Genomic DNA, 18,133 nt, shown 5'->3' with positions numbered 1-18,133 from the left:
GTTTGATTTTACGATTCCGCCGAGTGGGATCGGAACGTCTATTTTTCCGTTCTAGATGAGATGCGTCTCCCCCCCCCCCACCACTCTCTCTCTCTCTCGTATTAAAGTGGCATTTGAATTTTAATGCGTCGTAAATCAAACGGGAGGAGTACCGAGGCCATTGTTGGATTTAGCTGTTACGGTATCCGACGTTTATGCTTCGTCACGTGAATTGGCACTATCAATTGTACCGTTGTGATTCCGTTTGTTGTTATGCAATACGTGGACGCTCTTGTTTAGGTGGTATCATTTTTTTCTTTTTTCTTTCTTGAATACTAAATGAATAAGTGCTATGGTCTATATTTTAACATTAAACATATTTGCAACGAGAAGAAGCTCAATTTATGAGAAATTCTATGGGGTAGCACGCATAAAAAAAGAAAAAAAAAGTCATTATAGTTGAAAAAAAGCAACTAATTATTCTTATAAAAAAATAAGCGTGAATAAACACAAAGTCAGAAAGCTGTCAGTCATTCAAATTCATCGGTTTCAGACGCATACCTATATGTATATAATATATATCGATAAAGTAATTTCATCTCGGGTGTCGGAAGCCTCGGCAAAACACGTATAGCTTTAATAGGTCAACGGGTGCACTTGTAACGTAATCCGTATACTGCACTTGTGATGCACGTGAAAGATATTCGGGGTTAATCGAGATGCCAGTGTGGGTGCCTTTTCCCGCGATTATGTTATACGGTGATTTGAACTTCTCGTATACGTACACACACGCTGACGCTTCTCAATTATAATTACGCGATTACGCGTTGCCCTCGCGTGTGTATGTTCGTTTTTTCCCTTCCTTTCGTTTTCGCTCATCCCGCGGGTAGCCAGGATTTTTATTTTTCCCCCTCTTTTTGCGGAATCGAGATTTCACGCGTACGCGCTAGTTAATAACCGGTAATTTTAACGATTGGTGAAAATGTAAGGTATGTACCTGTAGCCCGGGAATGATTTTCTCACAATGTTTACCTTGTTAATTACGATGATTGCGTTGGTATTAAACCGTAGTTTTTTTTTTTTTTCAAACATAACGTTAGGTTTTTTTTTTTACCACCTCACAATCGCCAAGTTCATCCGAGGCTCGTACCGATCATACAGGACAAGGCGATTTTTTTCTAAAACATTGTTTGACAGGAGCGTGACAAATTGGCAAAAGCGTAAAAAGCTCGCGACTGCGAGAACACGTATATATATATACACCCGAGCTCTCGCGAGTCCCAGCAGATAATCATCTGAATTATTATCTCGAGGTGTTGAGCGACGGCTCAATGTTATCTCCCTCCCTTGTTGTGCGCGCGATCTCTCGGAATGCGAACGATCTGCGGTGTTTGTTGTATTTATAGGTGCCCGTGCAATGATCGATGATCCCCTCGATTACCATTATCATTATTCTTGTACCTCTGCTACGTTCGCTGGGGGTCCAAGGGATGTAAACGCTGCGTACTCGTTCCCGTATTTTTTTTTTGTGGCGTCGCGAGCTTTTGAGTCATCGCTGGGCTCGATGAGCACTAAAGTTTTTCATGGAAAAAGCACGCGTTTCGCATTAAAATCAAAGTTTAAATGGCGATATGATCGCGGAGCATTATTTACGGGGCTTGGAAACCTGGGGACATTCGGAGACCAACGTGATTAGCTCGAAGTCACGTGCGTCCAATAAATTCATGCCTTGTTTCTCTCGATCGTCGTGCGTGCGTAAGTTGGATCGCAACCTTTTAATGGACACGGAGTTTTTTTTTTGTCAATCGCGTGCATACGGGGAAAGGTATTTAATTTTTAAAATGACCAGGTGATCTATATTGATCTCGGAAAGCAAGACTAGGATAAAATTTATGCACCCAATGTACCGTATATACCTGCGTGTATAAATTAAGTACGGTATAATTTATGCTTGAATTCCGTATTTTTCTTTTTCTTTTTTTTTCCACAAAAATGTTTTTCGCAAATGAAACGCACGACTGGACAACCAAACAAGATGATAAATTTGATTTCCTCGCCGTTATACCTATACGAGATAAAAATCTCGAATCGACTGTTGGAATTGCAGTCCCAAAGCCAGCTTTTCCGACCCGAGTACAACGGGCTACATTGCGCAACTCCAGAAGACAGGCGTGTGACGTCGTTTCTGAAAAACCACATAAATCTGTCCGTCAAAAATACTCTCGCGCATAATTATACTCGTGATATTAAAACTTACCCTCCATCCATGTACACGTGCAGTACAAGATCAATCCACCAGTAGGTATATGCCTACACGTGTAGCCCGAGGGGAGGTATAAGAGCCGAGCGCGTCGCTTTAATGATAATTCATGCCCTTATAGACTACATATTATCCGAGCAATTACAAGCGCATTGCGATGCGGTAATATGCCACGTATGCGCAACACATACACGCACATTCCTCCCCGTGATCTCGGAGCGCGATTATAATTGCCGGGGTATCTGGTGCGCTCGCTCGATTATCTTAGACGATACGCGCGCGTGATTTTATTTTTTCTCCTCCCTATATTATGTACACGTGTCTTCTCCTTCTCCTTTTGTTCGCAAAGTTCAATTTGCATATGCAACGGGGGTGTATGTGTACGGCGCTCGGGTGCAATTAATTCAGTGAAGTTGGTTTTCTTTCAATTTTTTCACGCTTCGCGATTCTCGGGTCCGTTTCCCTCTTGCGACTGCGTGTATCTAATACGATAGCCATAACCATAACACGATACTTTTGTTAATAATTACAAGGTTTTTGTTTATGAAATTTTATGTAACAGTAACAACAATTAAAATGTCATGTGCCGTTCTTGCAGGTCACACGGACGTCGCCAACAGGCCGGTCCTGGAGTTCGACGGTTGCTCGTCACGTCGCGACGTCGTCTCGTCCCGAGAAATGGCCTCGCTCATCTTCTACCTCTCCCGCCTGCCGAGGTAAGTTTTTTTTTTTTTTTCTCCTTGCACCTATACCTTACGACATAATTTGTATGTACAATCAGTTGGCTCGGGATCTATCTAAAAATAGCACGAGATCGAAATCGCAAACTGTAAATATTGTATTTGTACCTTTGATTCAGTTATAGGACGCGCAATTTAATTGCAAAATAAGAGATAAATAAAAGCTGTAGGGCAATTATTCTTTCGAGCTTTTTTCGATATCGATGCAAATCTCGAAACGTTGCCGCGTAGCCGGTGAGCGAGTGAGTTTAATTGAAAGGTTAATTAATTCACTCGCGCGTGCAACAATTCGTATATAGCGTCTATATGTAGGTATATATATACTTGTAGTTCTTTGGTTTGTACAGTATAAGCGAAAGTAAATGGATTTATTGCTGTGTGATCTGTAGGTGAGATGAATTTTTTCGAAAAGAAATGAGTTGGCGTCTTTGGAGGGCACGCAAAAGTCCACGTGTCGATTCGAGTTGTTTCTTACAGTGGGGGATTATAAATTACTTTTTACAATAGATTGGCGTATAAGGGACAGAGCGAAATGATATAGTATAGTCTTGAACTTGACTCCAATAAAAGGACATGGTCTAGAATAATAAATATCGATACGGGGGATGGAGAATCGATTTTCAAACGATTTCAATCAGTGTTGCAATTAATTCGTAAAGACGGAACGATTGTTTATATATATACATAGTTGCGAGACAAGATACAGGACCAAAAGTGATGGAGACCCTTTTGCTTTTTTTTCCTGTAAGACGTTGCATTTCTTTGGTAATTACCGATCTTCAAGACAAATAAAATCAATCTTTTTCTTTTGCCGATAAGAGAAACACTATACCGATCTACCGATGATTGGCAAGTGAAAAAACTGCATATCTATAGCTGGAGTTGACACCCTTTCGCCTGGAGACTAAACTGACGTGTATTAAAGTAAAAACATCAACTAGCTTTCTTTTTTTATTGCAAAGTCATGATTCGTGCCTTTTCTATCAACTAATCTCTCAAACGGTACCCTCACTCACTTCTGGCCATCAAATTACCTTTTAACTGTTCCACCGGCGTAAATTAAATCCGACAGCGGCAGATAAATATTAGGTGACATCTTAGGATAGTTCGTAAATTCAGGATCTGACTAAATAAATCATGGATCATCCGTACATCGCACTTTCGTGTTGGAAAAGGTTGTCTTCGTACATATCTCATAATCTATGTGCTCTCTATCTATTTTCTCAAAACTACATCAGCAAAAAAATCTTTATCTACGTGAATGTAGGAGGAAGTGGATCTAAAATAAATCATGTATCGTTTATCGCTCGACTTTGTGGTCTCCATGACTCCCTGTTGCAGCTTAAATCTACTACTATTTCGCTTGGATTCTATCGGAAACACGAATACAATGTGTTATACCGAAAACTCCCATGGTGATGCTGCGTGGCAGTATCCATGAACAACAGTGTAAATCTAGCAAAGTAATGGCCAAGAAAAAATTATCACTAACGATCTACGCAATATCCTTACACACTTGAATTGTAGTTTTTATACTTATTTGTTCCCCTTTGTCAATAATTATGTTTTTACTCATCCGAGCTACTCTACTACATAATCGATACAGTCTTTTAAATAACAATACAATAATCGCGGTGATTAGTGTTGCGGCAAAAGTGCCATTAATTTTCGTAGCGAATAGATTCGAGCTTCGAGAGATTTTTCTTATCATCTAAACGGCGTATACTATTATGTCTGTTGATTTTATTGAATTTGGCGTCGGCCGTTTTATTCAATTTTAATTGGACGCTCGGAAGTGCTCTCGGCGAGTCTTTAAACGATAGTTTTCACTGCTCGGTCGAGTCGGACGCAGCGTTTCTTCTTCTGCCATGTGATGTGTATGCGAATACGAGGCGACACGAGTTATGACGCTTAATTAACGGGGAAATTGTGCTTACGTGCATGGCTCAATTACCTTTCGATTACTTGCTTCCTCCGAGCGCGAGATTTAGTGCTTCATCAGGATTTTTGAAAAATCGACGCGTAATCGACGTTTATAATGTTAATTAAAGGGATCAAGGTAAAGTAGTTTTTTTTTCTGTGCACACATGAGTAACTATGGATGTTAAAATTCATCCTTCCCCTTTTTCATCATGTTACTTGAGTCCAATTATGTTTTGACAATCGGTTAGTTTTTTAAACAGTAATCATCAGCGTGCACAAAAACACGTACGAGTGCAGGAAAGCGCGCACACAACAAGTTGCAAAGCACACGGTTTCTATTTCATTTACTTATGAAGTACAGCTTATAATTGTTACATCGTTATGCGGATCTCACTAAATGAAAAGTACATTCATTAAAGAGAAGTAAATTTTAAGTGTTATAAATAAACAAAGAACCCAACCTTCCCCGATTAAGTGAGAAGATCCAATGCTCCATTTTTATAGGAGACTCTTCGTGTGACTGTGCTTCTTCTTTAGACCTTTTTTCTTCTGTTGTCACTTTTAGACTGATTACTTTTGTTACCCTCTCTTTATGATCAAACACACCCACCACACGCGTGCAGAAGTACCTATTAACAATCCGTTAAACGCAACGCGAAACAAATCAAATCCGATTCTAATTTCCTGCGCGTACGTCCTGTAGTGCGGCATAATTTACGAGCTTCCCGTACTGGCAGCACGTATGAGAAATTCTGTGAAAAATCGTCAGTTATATAATTTTGGAAAAATATTAAAATAAAGTTTTAATTGTTTATGTACTTTGTGTGGTGAATAAATAATGGTTCATCAAATTATGGCTACTCTAACTGTTTACCACTTGTCATTTCTGTGCAATTTCTTTCAAACAAGATTAGATGATTACCAAAGTAATTTTTAACATTATCTAGGCTTTTAAATAAAATTTGTTGGATCGGTAAATAATACATTGTAAACAAAAGTTACCACTGGTTTTATACATTTTATCGGGTTTGTTAATTTTGACAAAAATTTGTCAATTAAAAGAATAAGCTCAAGTTACGTGGAACTTTTGACATGTTTTTGATTTCAGTGTATAGCCTCTACGGAAACAGGTGCAAATAAAAAACCAATTTAACAAATTTGAAAGAAAAAACCATTACTTACTGAAAAAGGAGCCGCCCGCTTTCAGGCGCCTTCGTATTAATGTGCTCCGCATACCATACGTGACAATCAACTGTATTTTGTAGAAGTGCTCATATACGCACGTAAGATCAACGTTAAATCAAAGTCCAATCAACCGGAGGAAGCTGAAAATCTGCTGATTCCGTTGACAGATCGAACAAGCTTGGCTTCGGTTCGACGAACTTGGTGCGTCGGGGCAATAAAAAAGAGTCCGAGGGAAAGTTATACTGTAAACTCTGCCATCACGATAAATCCCGCGTTGACTGGAAAGGAGATCAAGAATAAAAAAAAAAAAAAAAAACAAAGCATCCACGCACTGTAGATAATACAACGATGCCTCGGCACTTGAGAAATAGAGTACTATATATGCGCATTACCCCGTGGTTTTAACAACCGAGGAGGTGGCAAGAGGAGGAAACCCGCGCTGCTCAGCTTTCTCATTCCGGAACTTAATTATCATTTTCCCGTTCATATACATACGAATCTTGGACCGCTGCTTGCTTGGGCTGTATTATTTGCCGCAGGTCGCTAAATTGTAGTAGTCGTGGTACTTCATTACGTCTGTATGTGGTGTTTTACGTGCATTTGTGTATTATTATACTTTAGAGAGATTCAAAGATTTTTCGCTCGAAAATGATGTACAAAACCAAGTTGTGAGTGCTACACATTTTTCACTTAATGTAAAAATTATTTGTTGTCATTGAACCAAAGTAATTTTTCATTCGTGTATTTTATCATTATTTAATAAAAAATAAGTTATGAAAAAAATTTGTTCAATTTAACCTCATTTTTATTAATACTCTTTCTCATGGAACTCTTCATACTTTACAAGTAACCTCGTATCACGAGACAATAAGATGGTGGTCTGGAACATCAAGTTTTCATTAGATATAAACCAGCCTTTGGTTAATTAACTAAGCTGTGTAACACCCAGCCAATCGTTTGTCACATAAATTCAATATATTATGGTCACGAAAACGTCTGTTAAATTTTTTAATTGTCATTTCCAATAATTACTCACACAACGCATCTAAATCTAAAGAGAAAATATTTCTCTTCTCTTTCCGCTTGGCTCGATAATCACCAAAGGTGCATTTCGACATTCGCAAGAGAAGGAGCTCGGGTCGATCGGGGCTTATTTCCGCCTGACGCGCATAATACACTTGCGGGTGGATTAATGATCTCGAAAAACCTGTACACTCGTACGCGCGCGCGAAACAGCAGAAACGAATCGCTTCTGATTCTAGCCTCAATGCCGGGAGAAATTTGACTTACGTCGGACGTGCTGATATCAAAATTTACGAGCTTACCGTGTCCGCGTTTTTAAAAACTATAATTGAATATCTTACCCTACCTTGTGCCTCACACACGGGAGCGTGTGCGTGAAAAATTACCAAGCCTCACGCTATTCTTCGTTGGTGGTACAAAGAAAACCTATGGCATGACAGGGCTCTACGGAGACTTACTTAAATACCGCGAGGATGTTTCCTCGATTCATCGCCGTTTTTTCTTCCTTTCATCTTAAAAATATCACTTGTAATTAAACTCAACACTGTTTTGACGTATAAGCACCAGAGTACACTCAATAGCTATGCCCCTATCGGATGCAATAAAAACCATCGTTGGGTCGATATGGTAACTCGACAAATATCCCTACCTACGCAACTCCAATAGGTTATAATCTCTGGTTTTCCTTAAAACTAAAGAAAAAGCTCCCACTTCCTATACGATTCGTACAGTTTCACTTTTGCCTAAACAGTATAGTATCCGCGTTGCATTCTTTTCACCGGCAATGTTTGTCTTCGAGCCTTAAAACTCGGTTAATCTTCGGGTGGCGAGTCTCCCCGGACTTTCACTGCTGCGGCCGAGAGGGTGTCCAATTTAGCGTATAACTCTCCATTTCAGGCGCGTTTCAATGAAACCGATAACCCTATACCTTGGTACCTCGCTCCCGGCGTGTCCACGAACCTGTTCTAATTTATCATCATCGACACCCGACCGATTCACAAAGGTGCGTGCACTATTCGCGTGCTCGTTCAAAATTTCGAAAAGGCGTTTGTTTGATAAAAAAAGGTGACATCGATGGGAGTGATTGAAAACGTGCGTTTTTAATCACCTGCCAAGGCGTGAAATCGTCCGAGCTCTGCCTGATTGTGTGTATAAAAAAATTACTACTACTCGTGTGTGAATACGCTCATCATCAATCCAAAAGCGAAATCCGTAACCCGCAATCACGAATTTTCCGAGATCCCTTTCGCCGATTTTTTCAACCTCGCAATCCCCAGACCGAGCGTTTCTCACGTAACGCGCGAAACACATCGGCAATTTGCGAAACGAAGGAAAAACCACGGGGCACCGGAGCTTCCAATTAGAAATTCACGAGCAGGCGCTCTCGGATACTAAATCAAAATCTTACGATGTACTTTCGATTGTCGACCTGATTAGGGCATCTCACTCGCAGATCCTTTTCAGAGTACCTATTTTTTTTAAATTGAAAGAAAATTAAAAAAAAAAAAAAACAGCAATGATTATTGGTGACTCGTTCTCATACACGTACTGCAGATGTTTCGTTTTACCATATTTCACGCTACAACATGAGCCATCCGAGGCGTGTCGATGCAGAGGAGAGAGATAAGATTTTCCGCTCGGCACGAGCAGTTGACCGCGTTTCTCTCGAGTTATACGGCTCCTGGGCGCGTCAAATATTGCCTCGTGTGCATCCATCCCTTTAATTCTTACCTCTCATCATTTAACGTCCAGAGACCGCGGGCTCGTAAGCTGCAATTATACGCTATATTGTTGGGCGTCCCTTGTTTTTTGCTACTGCAAAAAAAAAAGTTTTTTATCTTTGGAGTTTTTAATTCTTGTTCGCCGCTGTCTCGCAACCATGAGCTTTTGGACTTACTTCGAGGGGAGGAAAAAAAGAGACTGCGGTAGTAAATCATCCATGGACGTAAAATTTGGTTTTTAGGACTCGGAGTTTTATCGTCTCTGCGTCTGAAGGGTCGAGTCGATAGACGCGTAACGTGTACTTTGAGAAAGTTTCCAGTGTACTTGCGCCAAAGAACAATAAAAATACTCAGTATCTCGGGAGTTTTTTTCTAAATTTTTTTGTTGAACTTATGCTCTTATGCGTTTAACGGGAGGACAATGTTATTCGTAGTGAAATAGATATGGATTCGTGCGAAAAATAAACAAAAATATATTGGCAATAATTATTTTCAGTAAACAATAAACGGTCGTAGAAACAGCAGGGCAAGTGTGAAGTGAGTAAAGTGTGAAACATGAGTACTATTTTGTCACCCAATCACTGTCCATCAAAACAGCTGATTTTCAACATCACCCCACCCGTACTTGTAATATGTTCATCTCATTTTACCCGTGCTTACTTGTACACCCGTGCACCACCAGTTTCTTATATATAGCTTTCATCCATCATCACATAGGCCCTCCCGTGCGCATCATCCTTACAAAACAAGGACCAAAAGCACTGACGAGCCTCGCGTCTTCTTAGGAAATCTTCTCCCACAATATGCAGTCAACCGCGCGCACGTGGGCGTCGTCCTTCCCTTTCATGTACAAGCGCGTGCCGCCTCATTTTCAAACCGCGCAATCTCCATCGTTGTTTTACCATTATTACCACCATCATCTCATCCTCTTCATACCAGTATACAGTGCTACACGGCACAAGGTGTACAATGCATATGATATGTATAGGTACATCCAGCGAAATTGACTTATTCCTTTCACGAGGGAGAGAAAACGATATGAGTTACCGATGTGTAATACTACCGCGCGCAAGCATAATATACGGTCTCGTTAGCGCGTGTGCCCTCGTTTTTCATCCCCGCAAAGAAGAGTATACTTACATGTATCACAGCTTTGACCTCCGCGAGCTCTGTTTCGGCTCGACTTTTTTTTTTTTTTCCTCATTTGAGCTTTTAACTTTCTTCCTCGCGCTGACCTTGCACACGTGTGTATGTTGCACATAGACGTGCAGTAGGTGGACTCGATCGAGTTTGATGTATGAAGCCTCTGGGATACATATACACGTATAAGGATCGAAAAACCATATCTCGTGTATACAATCTCGATTTGAATGCTGTATGTCTCGTGTATTTTAAAATAGGTTAGACACGCGCGCTCGGAACTGAAATTTATCGCTTCGCTAAGTGCATAATATGTGGACCGCGAGAGTCTTGTCTCTCTCTCTCTCTCTCTTTCTGGCGATGTGTTTCGAAATTAGCGCGCTTTTCTTTTCCGATACTTTAGTCGCGCCGCTGATGCCAACGAACCAACCGATCGCGATACCGATTGGCAATATTTATCGACCGTCTCTCGGGGCCTTTTTTCCACCATATGAATTTCCGTATGCGCTGAGATTTTGTCTACCGTGTGTACGTTGTCAAACAATGTTCTAGGTGCTAATGGTGTACCGATCGCATCTCGGTAAAAATCGGCCGATCGCGACCGTTCGATCTTCAACATCTTGATCTTCCATTAATTTTATCGATCTACATTACGCCCAAAGCATGTACTCGAAGAACCGCGTGTTTTCTTTTCTCTCCCACACTCGTTAAGAGGAGGTTGAATCATAGGTTTCTCCAACACACGTCTCATTTTCATGCGTACACGTCGATTTATCGATCTTCGCGAGAATACACCCTAAATTGTACAACGAGCGAGAGTTGACAACTCGGAGAGAATGGAGCAATGATTAACTGGTTAAATTACCGACAACCAACAGCGATACGATCGCTTCGTCAGAATCGCATAATCTCTATCTCTGCTAATTTTTCCACATAATGTACCACTTGGGAACACAATATATTACATATACTCGGCCAATTCACTATTATGCACATACGCGCCCTCAGTCGTGTCGGACCTTTCTTAGAATTTCCACTCGCCGGTCGGAGTGTGCTCGGAGATAAGATTCACGACGCGCATTCAATTGCCGTCCGCTATCACTCACAATTTGTAGCGAAAGCGAAAGTCTGTAGAATTAGGAGGTCGAGGAAATAAAAAATTTAGAAAAAAAATTAGACGCCCCGCCGAACCGAGTGAATGGATCGAGTATCGTGGCGCGTTTATTCGGCCGATTTAATTGAATAGCTCATTGAGAGATGGATTAGATGTATCCCCCTTAGCCTTACACGGGGGGATGCCGAGCGTTGATACCACGCTCGTAGTATAGAACACATGCATTGGGAAGATGAAAAAAAAAAAAAAAAACTTCGTTCTTTTAAGATTTCTCTCGGTGCGTGTAAGTTCTCGATTCGAGCGCCGATTGCACTTGTGTCCGACCGTTGTTGCGTTTTTAATGACGTATGGTTTGTTTGTCTCTTTCTTTTTTCTTCTCGTTTCCTCTTGCCAGCGAGAAACTCTGTGCGAAAATCAGTCAATCGCTACAACGTTTGATTCTCATTTGTGGAATTGATAAGCTGAATATGCGTAATAGTATTGAATGGGAAACGAGAAAATGATACAGGGTACATATATATACGTCCCGTTGCGACGGTATCCGCGTGTACAGTTTCTCTTTCGTGTACAGCATTTATGGAGTTGCCGTAAGTTGGAACGAAAATTTGATCATTATTATCAATTTGCACACAGCCCTCCTCCTAAGAAAAAAATTTTGTTTCCTCGGGCAATTACATCAGAGCACATTTCTCACTACTCGAAAGCAAACGCAATCGATTAATCCATTACTTGCGCGTGCACCGATTGATCAATTACGAATCAATCAATGCCCACTTCCTCCTTCTCGCACCCGTGCGGATGATAATCAATTTCCGCGTTTCGGAAAACCGGGCGTACATGGGAGGACCCCACCCATAAGCAACCATCACTTTCTAAACACTTGAAACGATCATCATCATCATCCGATCAACCTCCCCAAAGGATACACACACTCACACGCTCGACCTTGAAAAAGCGGCACATCGCGATCTCACTCCGTCCGCTGCCACCCGCACCTATTACAGAAGAAAACGTGGGAAACTCGCGAGACCGGCCAACAAAACGCAGCCCTGCACCTCCTTTGACTTGAAAATTTTCATACGCAGCGTACGTGCAAGCGGGACACGCGCAGCCGGTGCAAGAAATTTTTATCCTCTCCAGGCGGAGAAACTCAAATGAGCGCTCGATCGGCAACTTCCGCGCTTCGGTGAAATATACGGGCGCGCGGGTGTGTATTATTATAATGGGAGGATTTCAGCCCCGGGGGGCCCCGCGGTTTTTGATAGCTTCATGAGGATATACAAGACGATACGGCTCGGATGGAAATACAATAGAGAGATTTCGCGAGATTATTTTTTTTTTTCCTCTACAGATAGCGTATAGTGGGGCCAGGGGGGGTTTGCAGCGTCCACTGCTTATCAATTAACTAATGCAATTGCTTTTGTTCCAGCTCGTTTTGTTGCAGCGCCGATTCGACGCAGGATGAATTTGCGCTACTTATCAACGCCAACTCGAGAGAGGAGCTCGACACCCTGGATCGAGCTGTCAACCTGCTGAAGGTGAGATCCTCGCATACATTGTACATCGGGAGATTGTACTCGATGCTTTTGCGAAATATAACGTGGCGTTGGTGGATTAAATTATATTGTTTGTATTGTAAGACTATGTGTTTGTACCCAATGTTCAATGGGCCATTTGATCAAGTATAGTAATTTTACAAAGTTACCGGGAATTAGGTGTTTTTTTTCCAAGTGGGAAAATGTTTACATGCTTACCGTAACTTCAAGAAAATTCAAAGCAAGTGCTGGACCGGCCGTTGCCTGAACAAAGATCTATTAAAAATATGATACCATTCAGCTGTATGATTTGTAAAGCTTGGCGGTGTTACGTCGGACGACACCAAAACATTCGATTTACAAACAATGTTAAAAACAAACAGCACGCGCCAAACACTTATTTTCACGTAGTGTTCGGTAACTGTTAGTTACAACTTGAAATTTTCCATTACAGGGCAAAGTCAAAATAACCCAGGTCTACCTACTGCGAATTTCACCGGAAATCAGGACGACCGAGTTGTTTCCACGCAGCCATCCCAAGGTAAGTGTGTGCCGATCTTATACCGACCTGTAACAACAACAACAACAACAGCAGTGCTCCACTGCTCGGATTGTATGGTATTATTATACTACTCCATCACCTGGGGCTTCGAAGTGCACTACCTGCGACGTATACAGCACACACATGCGCATACATCAGAACGAGTGTAATTCGGTTTCGCCGATACGACCCCGGGGCGACTCGCCGCTTTTCCCTTTGAATGAGTAATGAGAACCGCATAAAGATTAAAACTGGTGCGCGGGTGCGCGTCTTATCTGGTATCGTCTTCCTTTTCTTCTCCTCGCTCTCGCTCGTCCCCTGCCTTTCCGACGAATCGGTAAAAATCGGCTCGCTCCGTAATGGCTTTTTCACCATTAGACCCGATTCCCCCCCCCCCATCTCCATTAATATTTTAATCGCTCGTTCATTAATAAACACACGCGCGCGAGCGCAGTTGGAATAAAATAAAAAGTAAAAAATAAAAATCGGCGCCTTCTTGCCGGAGCGTCGAATCGACCTGCGGCGCAATTACACGCGGCTCGATTAACATATAACGAAAACCACTTCTCCCTTTGGCTCGAGCAAACAAATAAACAAACAAACCTACTCTCCCCTGCGCCAATAAAACCCGGTGTGCCCTTTCAAGAGTATAGGAAAAAAAAAGGGGATGCTCGAAATCGGTTCTGTTGTGACTGCAGCGGGTATTATACGCCAGACCGAGGGGCCGTCGCTCAATTCGATTCGCGCTCTCACCTGCGCCCCTCGTTTTCATTCCTTCTGTCGGGAGTCATATTACTCTCCCGCCTCGTTTGAGCGGGAGCAGGCAGCTTTGTTTGTCCTCTGCGGTGGGTATACTTGTAACTCATGGTCTTACGCGGCACGGTATGAAATATGGATCGAGAAAAAGTTCCATTGACGTGGAGCTCCCCTTTGGTCCTATATGTACATCACGAGGCTGTCGATGCTCAGAAAGACTCGGTCGTTAAAATAGAACAAAGAAAATTACGTAGGATTATAACAATCGTGTGATGCTTCGCCATTACAGTACATTCAAGTGCTGACTATCGGTCAAACATGTATTGTAATCCCGTGCTCGGGCTGCGTCAGCGTCGTCTCCGTGAGAACGGTGTTCGCCATAGGGCCCATTTTTCGTCACGTCAGCTTGAAAGCTAGATGAAAACAAAAACAACCTCCCACTGCGCTTGATTGACCAGGTGTTACTTTTTTTCCTTCTTCTTCTTTGCAGATCGTCAGTCTGGACGAGAACACGATCGAGAAGCACATCCCCAGGCGAACGGTGGATTACAACCACGAGCACTGCGTCGGCTTTTACAAGGTAAGCCTTTGTTTAAATTGGATACTTGTATATGCATGACGTGAAGTTGGATTTTTTTTTTTTTTTTTTTTTTCACAAGAGTTTGAAGTTTTGTAACGGAGCGTGAATTTGGTCCTTACGCGGTTTGGTTTCTCTATATTGACATCGAGATGTAAATCGTAGAAACGAGTATTTTGGTAGAGCTTGTTTAATGAAATAAAATAATTGAGTCAAGTGAAGCAACTCCTTAAACGCAATGAGGTGCAAATATATGTTGGCATCAAAACTAGTAGTGTTGATTCAGAGGAGAACGAAAGCGACAATGGCACAAAGCGGGGGACAAGTTTTATTTTCCAGCCGGACGGATCCGGCTCGGCTGCAGGCACGGTGCCTTTCGCCGAATTCACCGGAGCGGAATTATTGCCATTTACGGGTGCCAGTTCCTACCTTTCGGGCTATACCGCTCGCGAAGGAGGCTCATCGCTCCTAAACGGAACAATTGTCTCTCTCTCTCTCTCTTTTTTTTTCATTTCCTGTATTTTGAACAACGTGCTTTCAGTGCTAAAAATAACAGGAATGTAGTTACTCTCGTACTTTCGCCTCAGTTTTTACACAACAATCATTATGACCGTCAACGCATCATAAACATCTGTCGAGCAATTAATTTGACCGAGACAACTTTCTCTGACAATGTCATGATGTTTCTCTGAAAAAAAAAAAAAAAAGAGAGAGAGAATTTCTCTTAAAAGTATTCATACCTGATAAGTAATGACAAGACATTTTCATTGCACTCGGGTTATTTCAATCCGAATTCGAGCATATTGTAGAAAAAAAACAAGGGTACGTGACTCAAACTCTCTCAAAATATCATGAAATGACGAGTAAAAAATCTTTGTACTTGCATTTAACTCAGTTGTACGGTCCCATTTTTTTTCATACTCATTTAATTATTCATTCTCTCCGGAGCCCTATTTTTTTCTCCCCGTCCGTAAACAGAACCGAATCTTATTTCCCCGCGCATTTTCATCGAACATCTGTTTCTATGGTCCAAAACAAACAAATCAAGAGAAAAATACAATTATTTCTCCGTTCAGTAAACAAGGGTTCACTAAAAACCCGAGCTCTACAAATGAGCACAGCAAGCAAATACACGCGCATCCCTCGAAATATATTCGCAATCACCCATATTGTTCGTGGCAAACGCAAACAAGGCACGGAAAATTTTCCGACTATCGGGACAAAATCGCGCAGCTGCGACAAGGGAGACTCTGACGAGCGCCGAAACCACCGTGACAATACCGCGTCCAATTGAATACACGTTGTCGGCAGCTGAAATCGCTGTTTTGTCGTTTTGATTGGACCCGATTGATATCGGAATTCTCCACGGCACGCGCTACGTGTACCGATTCGAATCGCGGGGCGGGGGGGGGAGGGGTTTGCCCATCTAGTTCCACCACAGGCTGTACCTCAGACCGGAAAGTACACGCTTGATCCAATTTCGCTGAAATCATTCGTTGCGCTACGCGCATAAATCACGGGCATACTCGAAAATAAAAGGAAAAAAAAAAAAAAAAAAAGAGAGTTTCTCGAAAAGCAAACATACCGTACGAACCATTTGAATTCAAATTTCGCGCTACGGAGTCTGTCGTACGCGCACGCGTTTGGGTGTTAATAATAATCCACACCCGAGTCCGTAAATTACACTCGCACGTACAATCCAAACGTACTCGCTTATACTTTGATTTACGACTTTGGCGGCTAGTTTCCTGCACACACGCGCGTACGGTTATTGTACCCTTTGTCTTTTATATATACTTTCTTTCTTTCTCTACTCGCTAATTATACGCACGATTATGTTGCGGGAAAAAAAAAACGAAATAATAGACCCGTGCACCGGAGCGCTTCGCTCGTCGCATCTTGATTCGATTATCTAATGCGCGTCTCCATTAAGTGTGCCGTAATCAGGATTTCCCTTTTTACATCCAACTCAAAACGATCGCTATTGTGATCGTTTATATCCGATTGGCCATCGATTGTTTTTAGATAATCGCTTCGGATGACAATTCAGTCAATGTATGTATTTTTCACACAGTTAAATCTCTTCCTTTGGTCAACAGTTGTTACTTGAAAAAAGAAAAAAATACAAGGTCACACTTTAACAGCTCACCTGTCTAAATGTAATGTAGCTCATTAACAAATTTAACGATCGGAAATGTACGTACACCCCTGAGAGCAGTGCAGGAAAGTAAAAAACCATGTGTCCCTCGGGCGATGGGGAGCTAACCGTAAACCGATAAGCCGCCCACCTTCAATAACCCATGCGTGCACTCAGGGAAAAGTTGGGTGCATTAAAAAAAAAAAAAAAAAAAAAAAATTTCAAGAAAAGTCGCGTCTGCCTGTCAAGCCTCTTCCCCGTGGGTATTCAAAGAAAGGCCGCGCGCAAATTTCGCCAGCCGCAATATTGGCGCGTTACGCGCCCGAAACTAAAAAGGGAGGGGAAAAAGGGAAGGAGGTCCGCCACACGCTCCGTTGCATAACGGCATCTCTCTGGGCAAATATAACACCTGGAGACGAAAAAGAGAGGGAGATGGCAAGAGCCTTGATCTTGAGACTGTATCTTAATGCGTGTCCGCAGGAGTACGATAGCGTGATGACGGAATGGCAGGCGGCCGGTCGGAGGCTCGCCCTCGAGATGTCCGAGCTGAAGGAGTGCACGAGCCTGTCGGGCAGCCTGACGCCCCTGAATCGCCTGCTTACCGATCCAACGCTCAGGAGGACGGCCAGGGACGCCGAGGAGGCCATGCTGGCGCTCGAGGAGAGGGCCGCCACGCTTATGGGTGTCGAGCACGTCAGGTGAGCTCTTCTTCTTTTTTCTTTTTTTTTTTTCTCCTCATCGGAGGGGACGCGAGAGGTATTTATAGACGGACACTCTGCTCGAACCGATATCTTTTCGGGTTGACGGTCCACCTGATGCGTATTCCTTGTGTATATATCTTAAACATTCCTGTGCAACACATCCGGCACTTTTGCATCGTAAAAAAAAAAAAAAAGTCGCACGCGCATATACGGTACCATGAATCCTTTGTCCCGAGTCAGCACAATGCGAGCGCGCGACAATGAAAAAAATGAGCGAGAACAAAAAAAAAAAAAACTACGCGCAATGCAGAGACGCGAGAAATTTTCTGGAAACCTCGACACTATGTGCACGTATCATGGAAAAACGCATCCATCTCTCTTGTGCCAAAAAACTGACGCGGGAGAAAACGCAGCGTGGCGATGCGTTTATTGTCGGTGCACTGATGACAATAGTGCGAGGTACATAGAAATCGAGAGGCATAGGTGAGAAGAATCGGAGGAAGAGAAACATGTGTAAGTAGGAAGGTGTACCTACTTGCGTACTGTATATGTATGTATACGAAGAGAGTCGGGGAGATGAGAGAGAAATGAAATGGTTGCGTTGTTTTCATTGTCAGGCTGGCGCTGGAGCGGGCCCGGAGGCTCTTGGAGGAGGTCGGCAACGCGGCCACGCGGCTCGAGTCGTCGTTTGAGTCCCGGCGAGCCACGATACGCAATCTCGCCGTGCTGCGCAGCATCGAGGACCAAGCGCGCGAGGTGAGTGTGCATATATTATTTCCTGAAAATTTTTCCCTTTGGATT

The 18,133-nt window shown here is 42.5% G+C and overlaps 1 protein-coding gene across 2 annotated transcripts in view; it reads left to right on the top strand.

Moving 5' to 3' along the window:
- The window catches only part of LOC106639464 (uncharacterized), a 378,265-nt gene that overhangs the window by 246,436 nt on the left and 113,696 nt on the right, over positions 1-18,133 (top strand). For both annotated transcript variants that reach the window (XM_089598472.1, XM_089598471.1), the window contains exons 8-13: positions 2,838-2,955; positions 12,530-12,623; positions 13,075-13,161; positions 14,408-14,497; positions 17,112-17,329; positions 17,950-18,088. In XM_089598472.1, coding sequence (XP_089454598.1) covers positions 2,838-2,955; positions 12,530-12,623; positions 13,075-13,161; positions 14,408-14,497; positions 17,112-17,329; positions 17,950-18,088 — 746 coding nt within the window. The remainder of the gene's footprint in view (positions 1-2,837; positions 2,956-12,529; positions 12,624-13,074; positions 13,162-14,407; positions 14,498-17,111; positions 17,330-17,949; positions 18,089-18,133) is intronic.

This window comes from Copidosoma floridanum, unplaced genomic scaffold, assembly GCF_036245765.1.
Source record: "Copidosoma floridanum isolate Cflo_tuat_1 unplaced genomic scaffold, Cflo_Japanese_pri ptg000006l, whole genome shotgun sequence".
Lineage (NCBI taxonomy): Eukaryota > Metazoa > Arthropoda > Insecta > Hymenoptera > Encyrtidae > Copidosoma > Copidosoma floridanum.
This window is presented reverse-complemented; position numbering and strand designations above follow the sequence as displayed.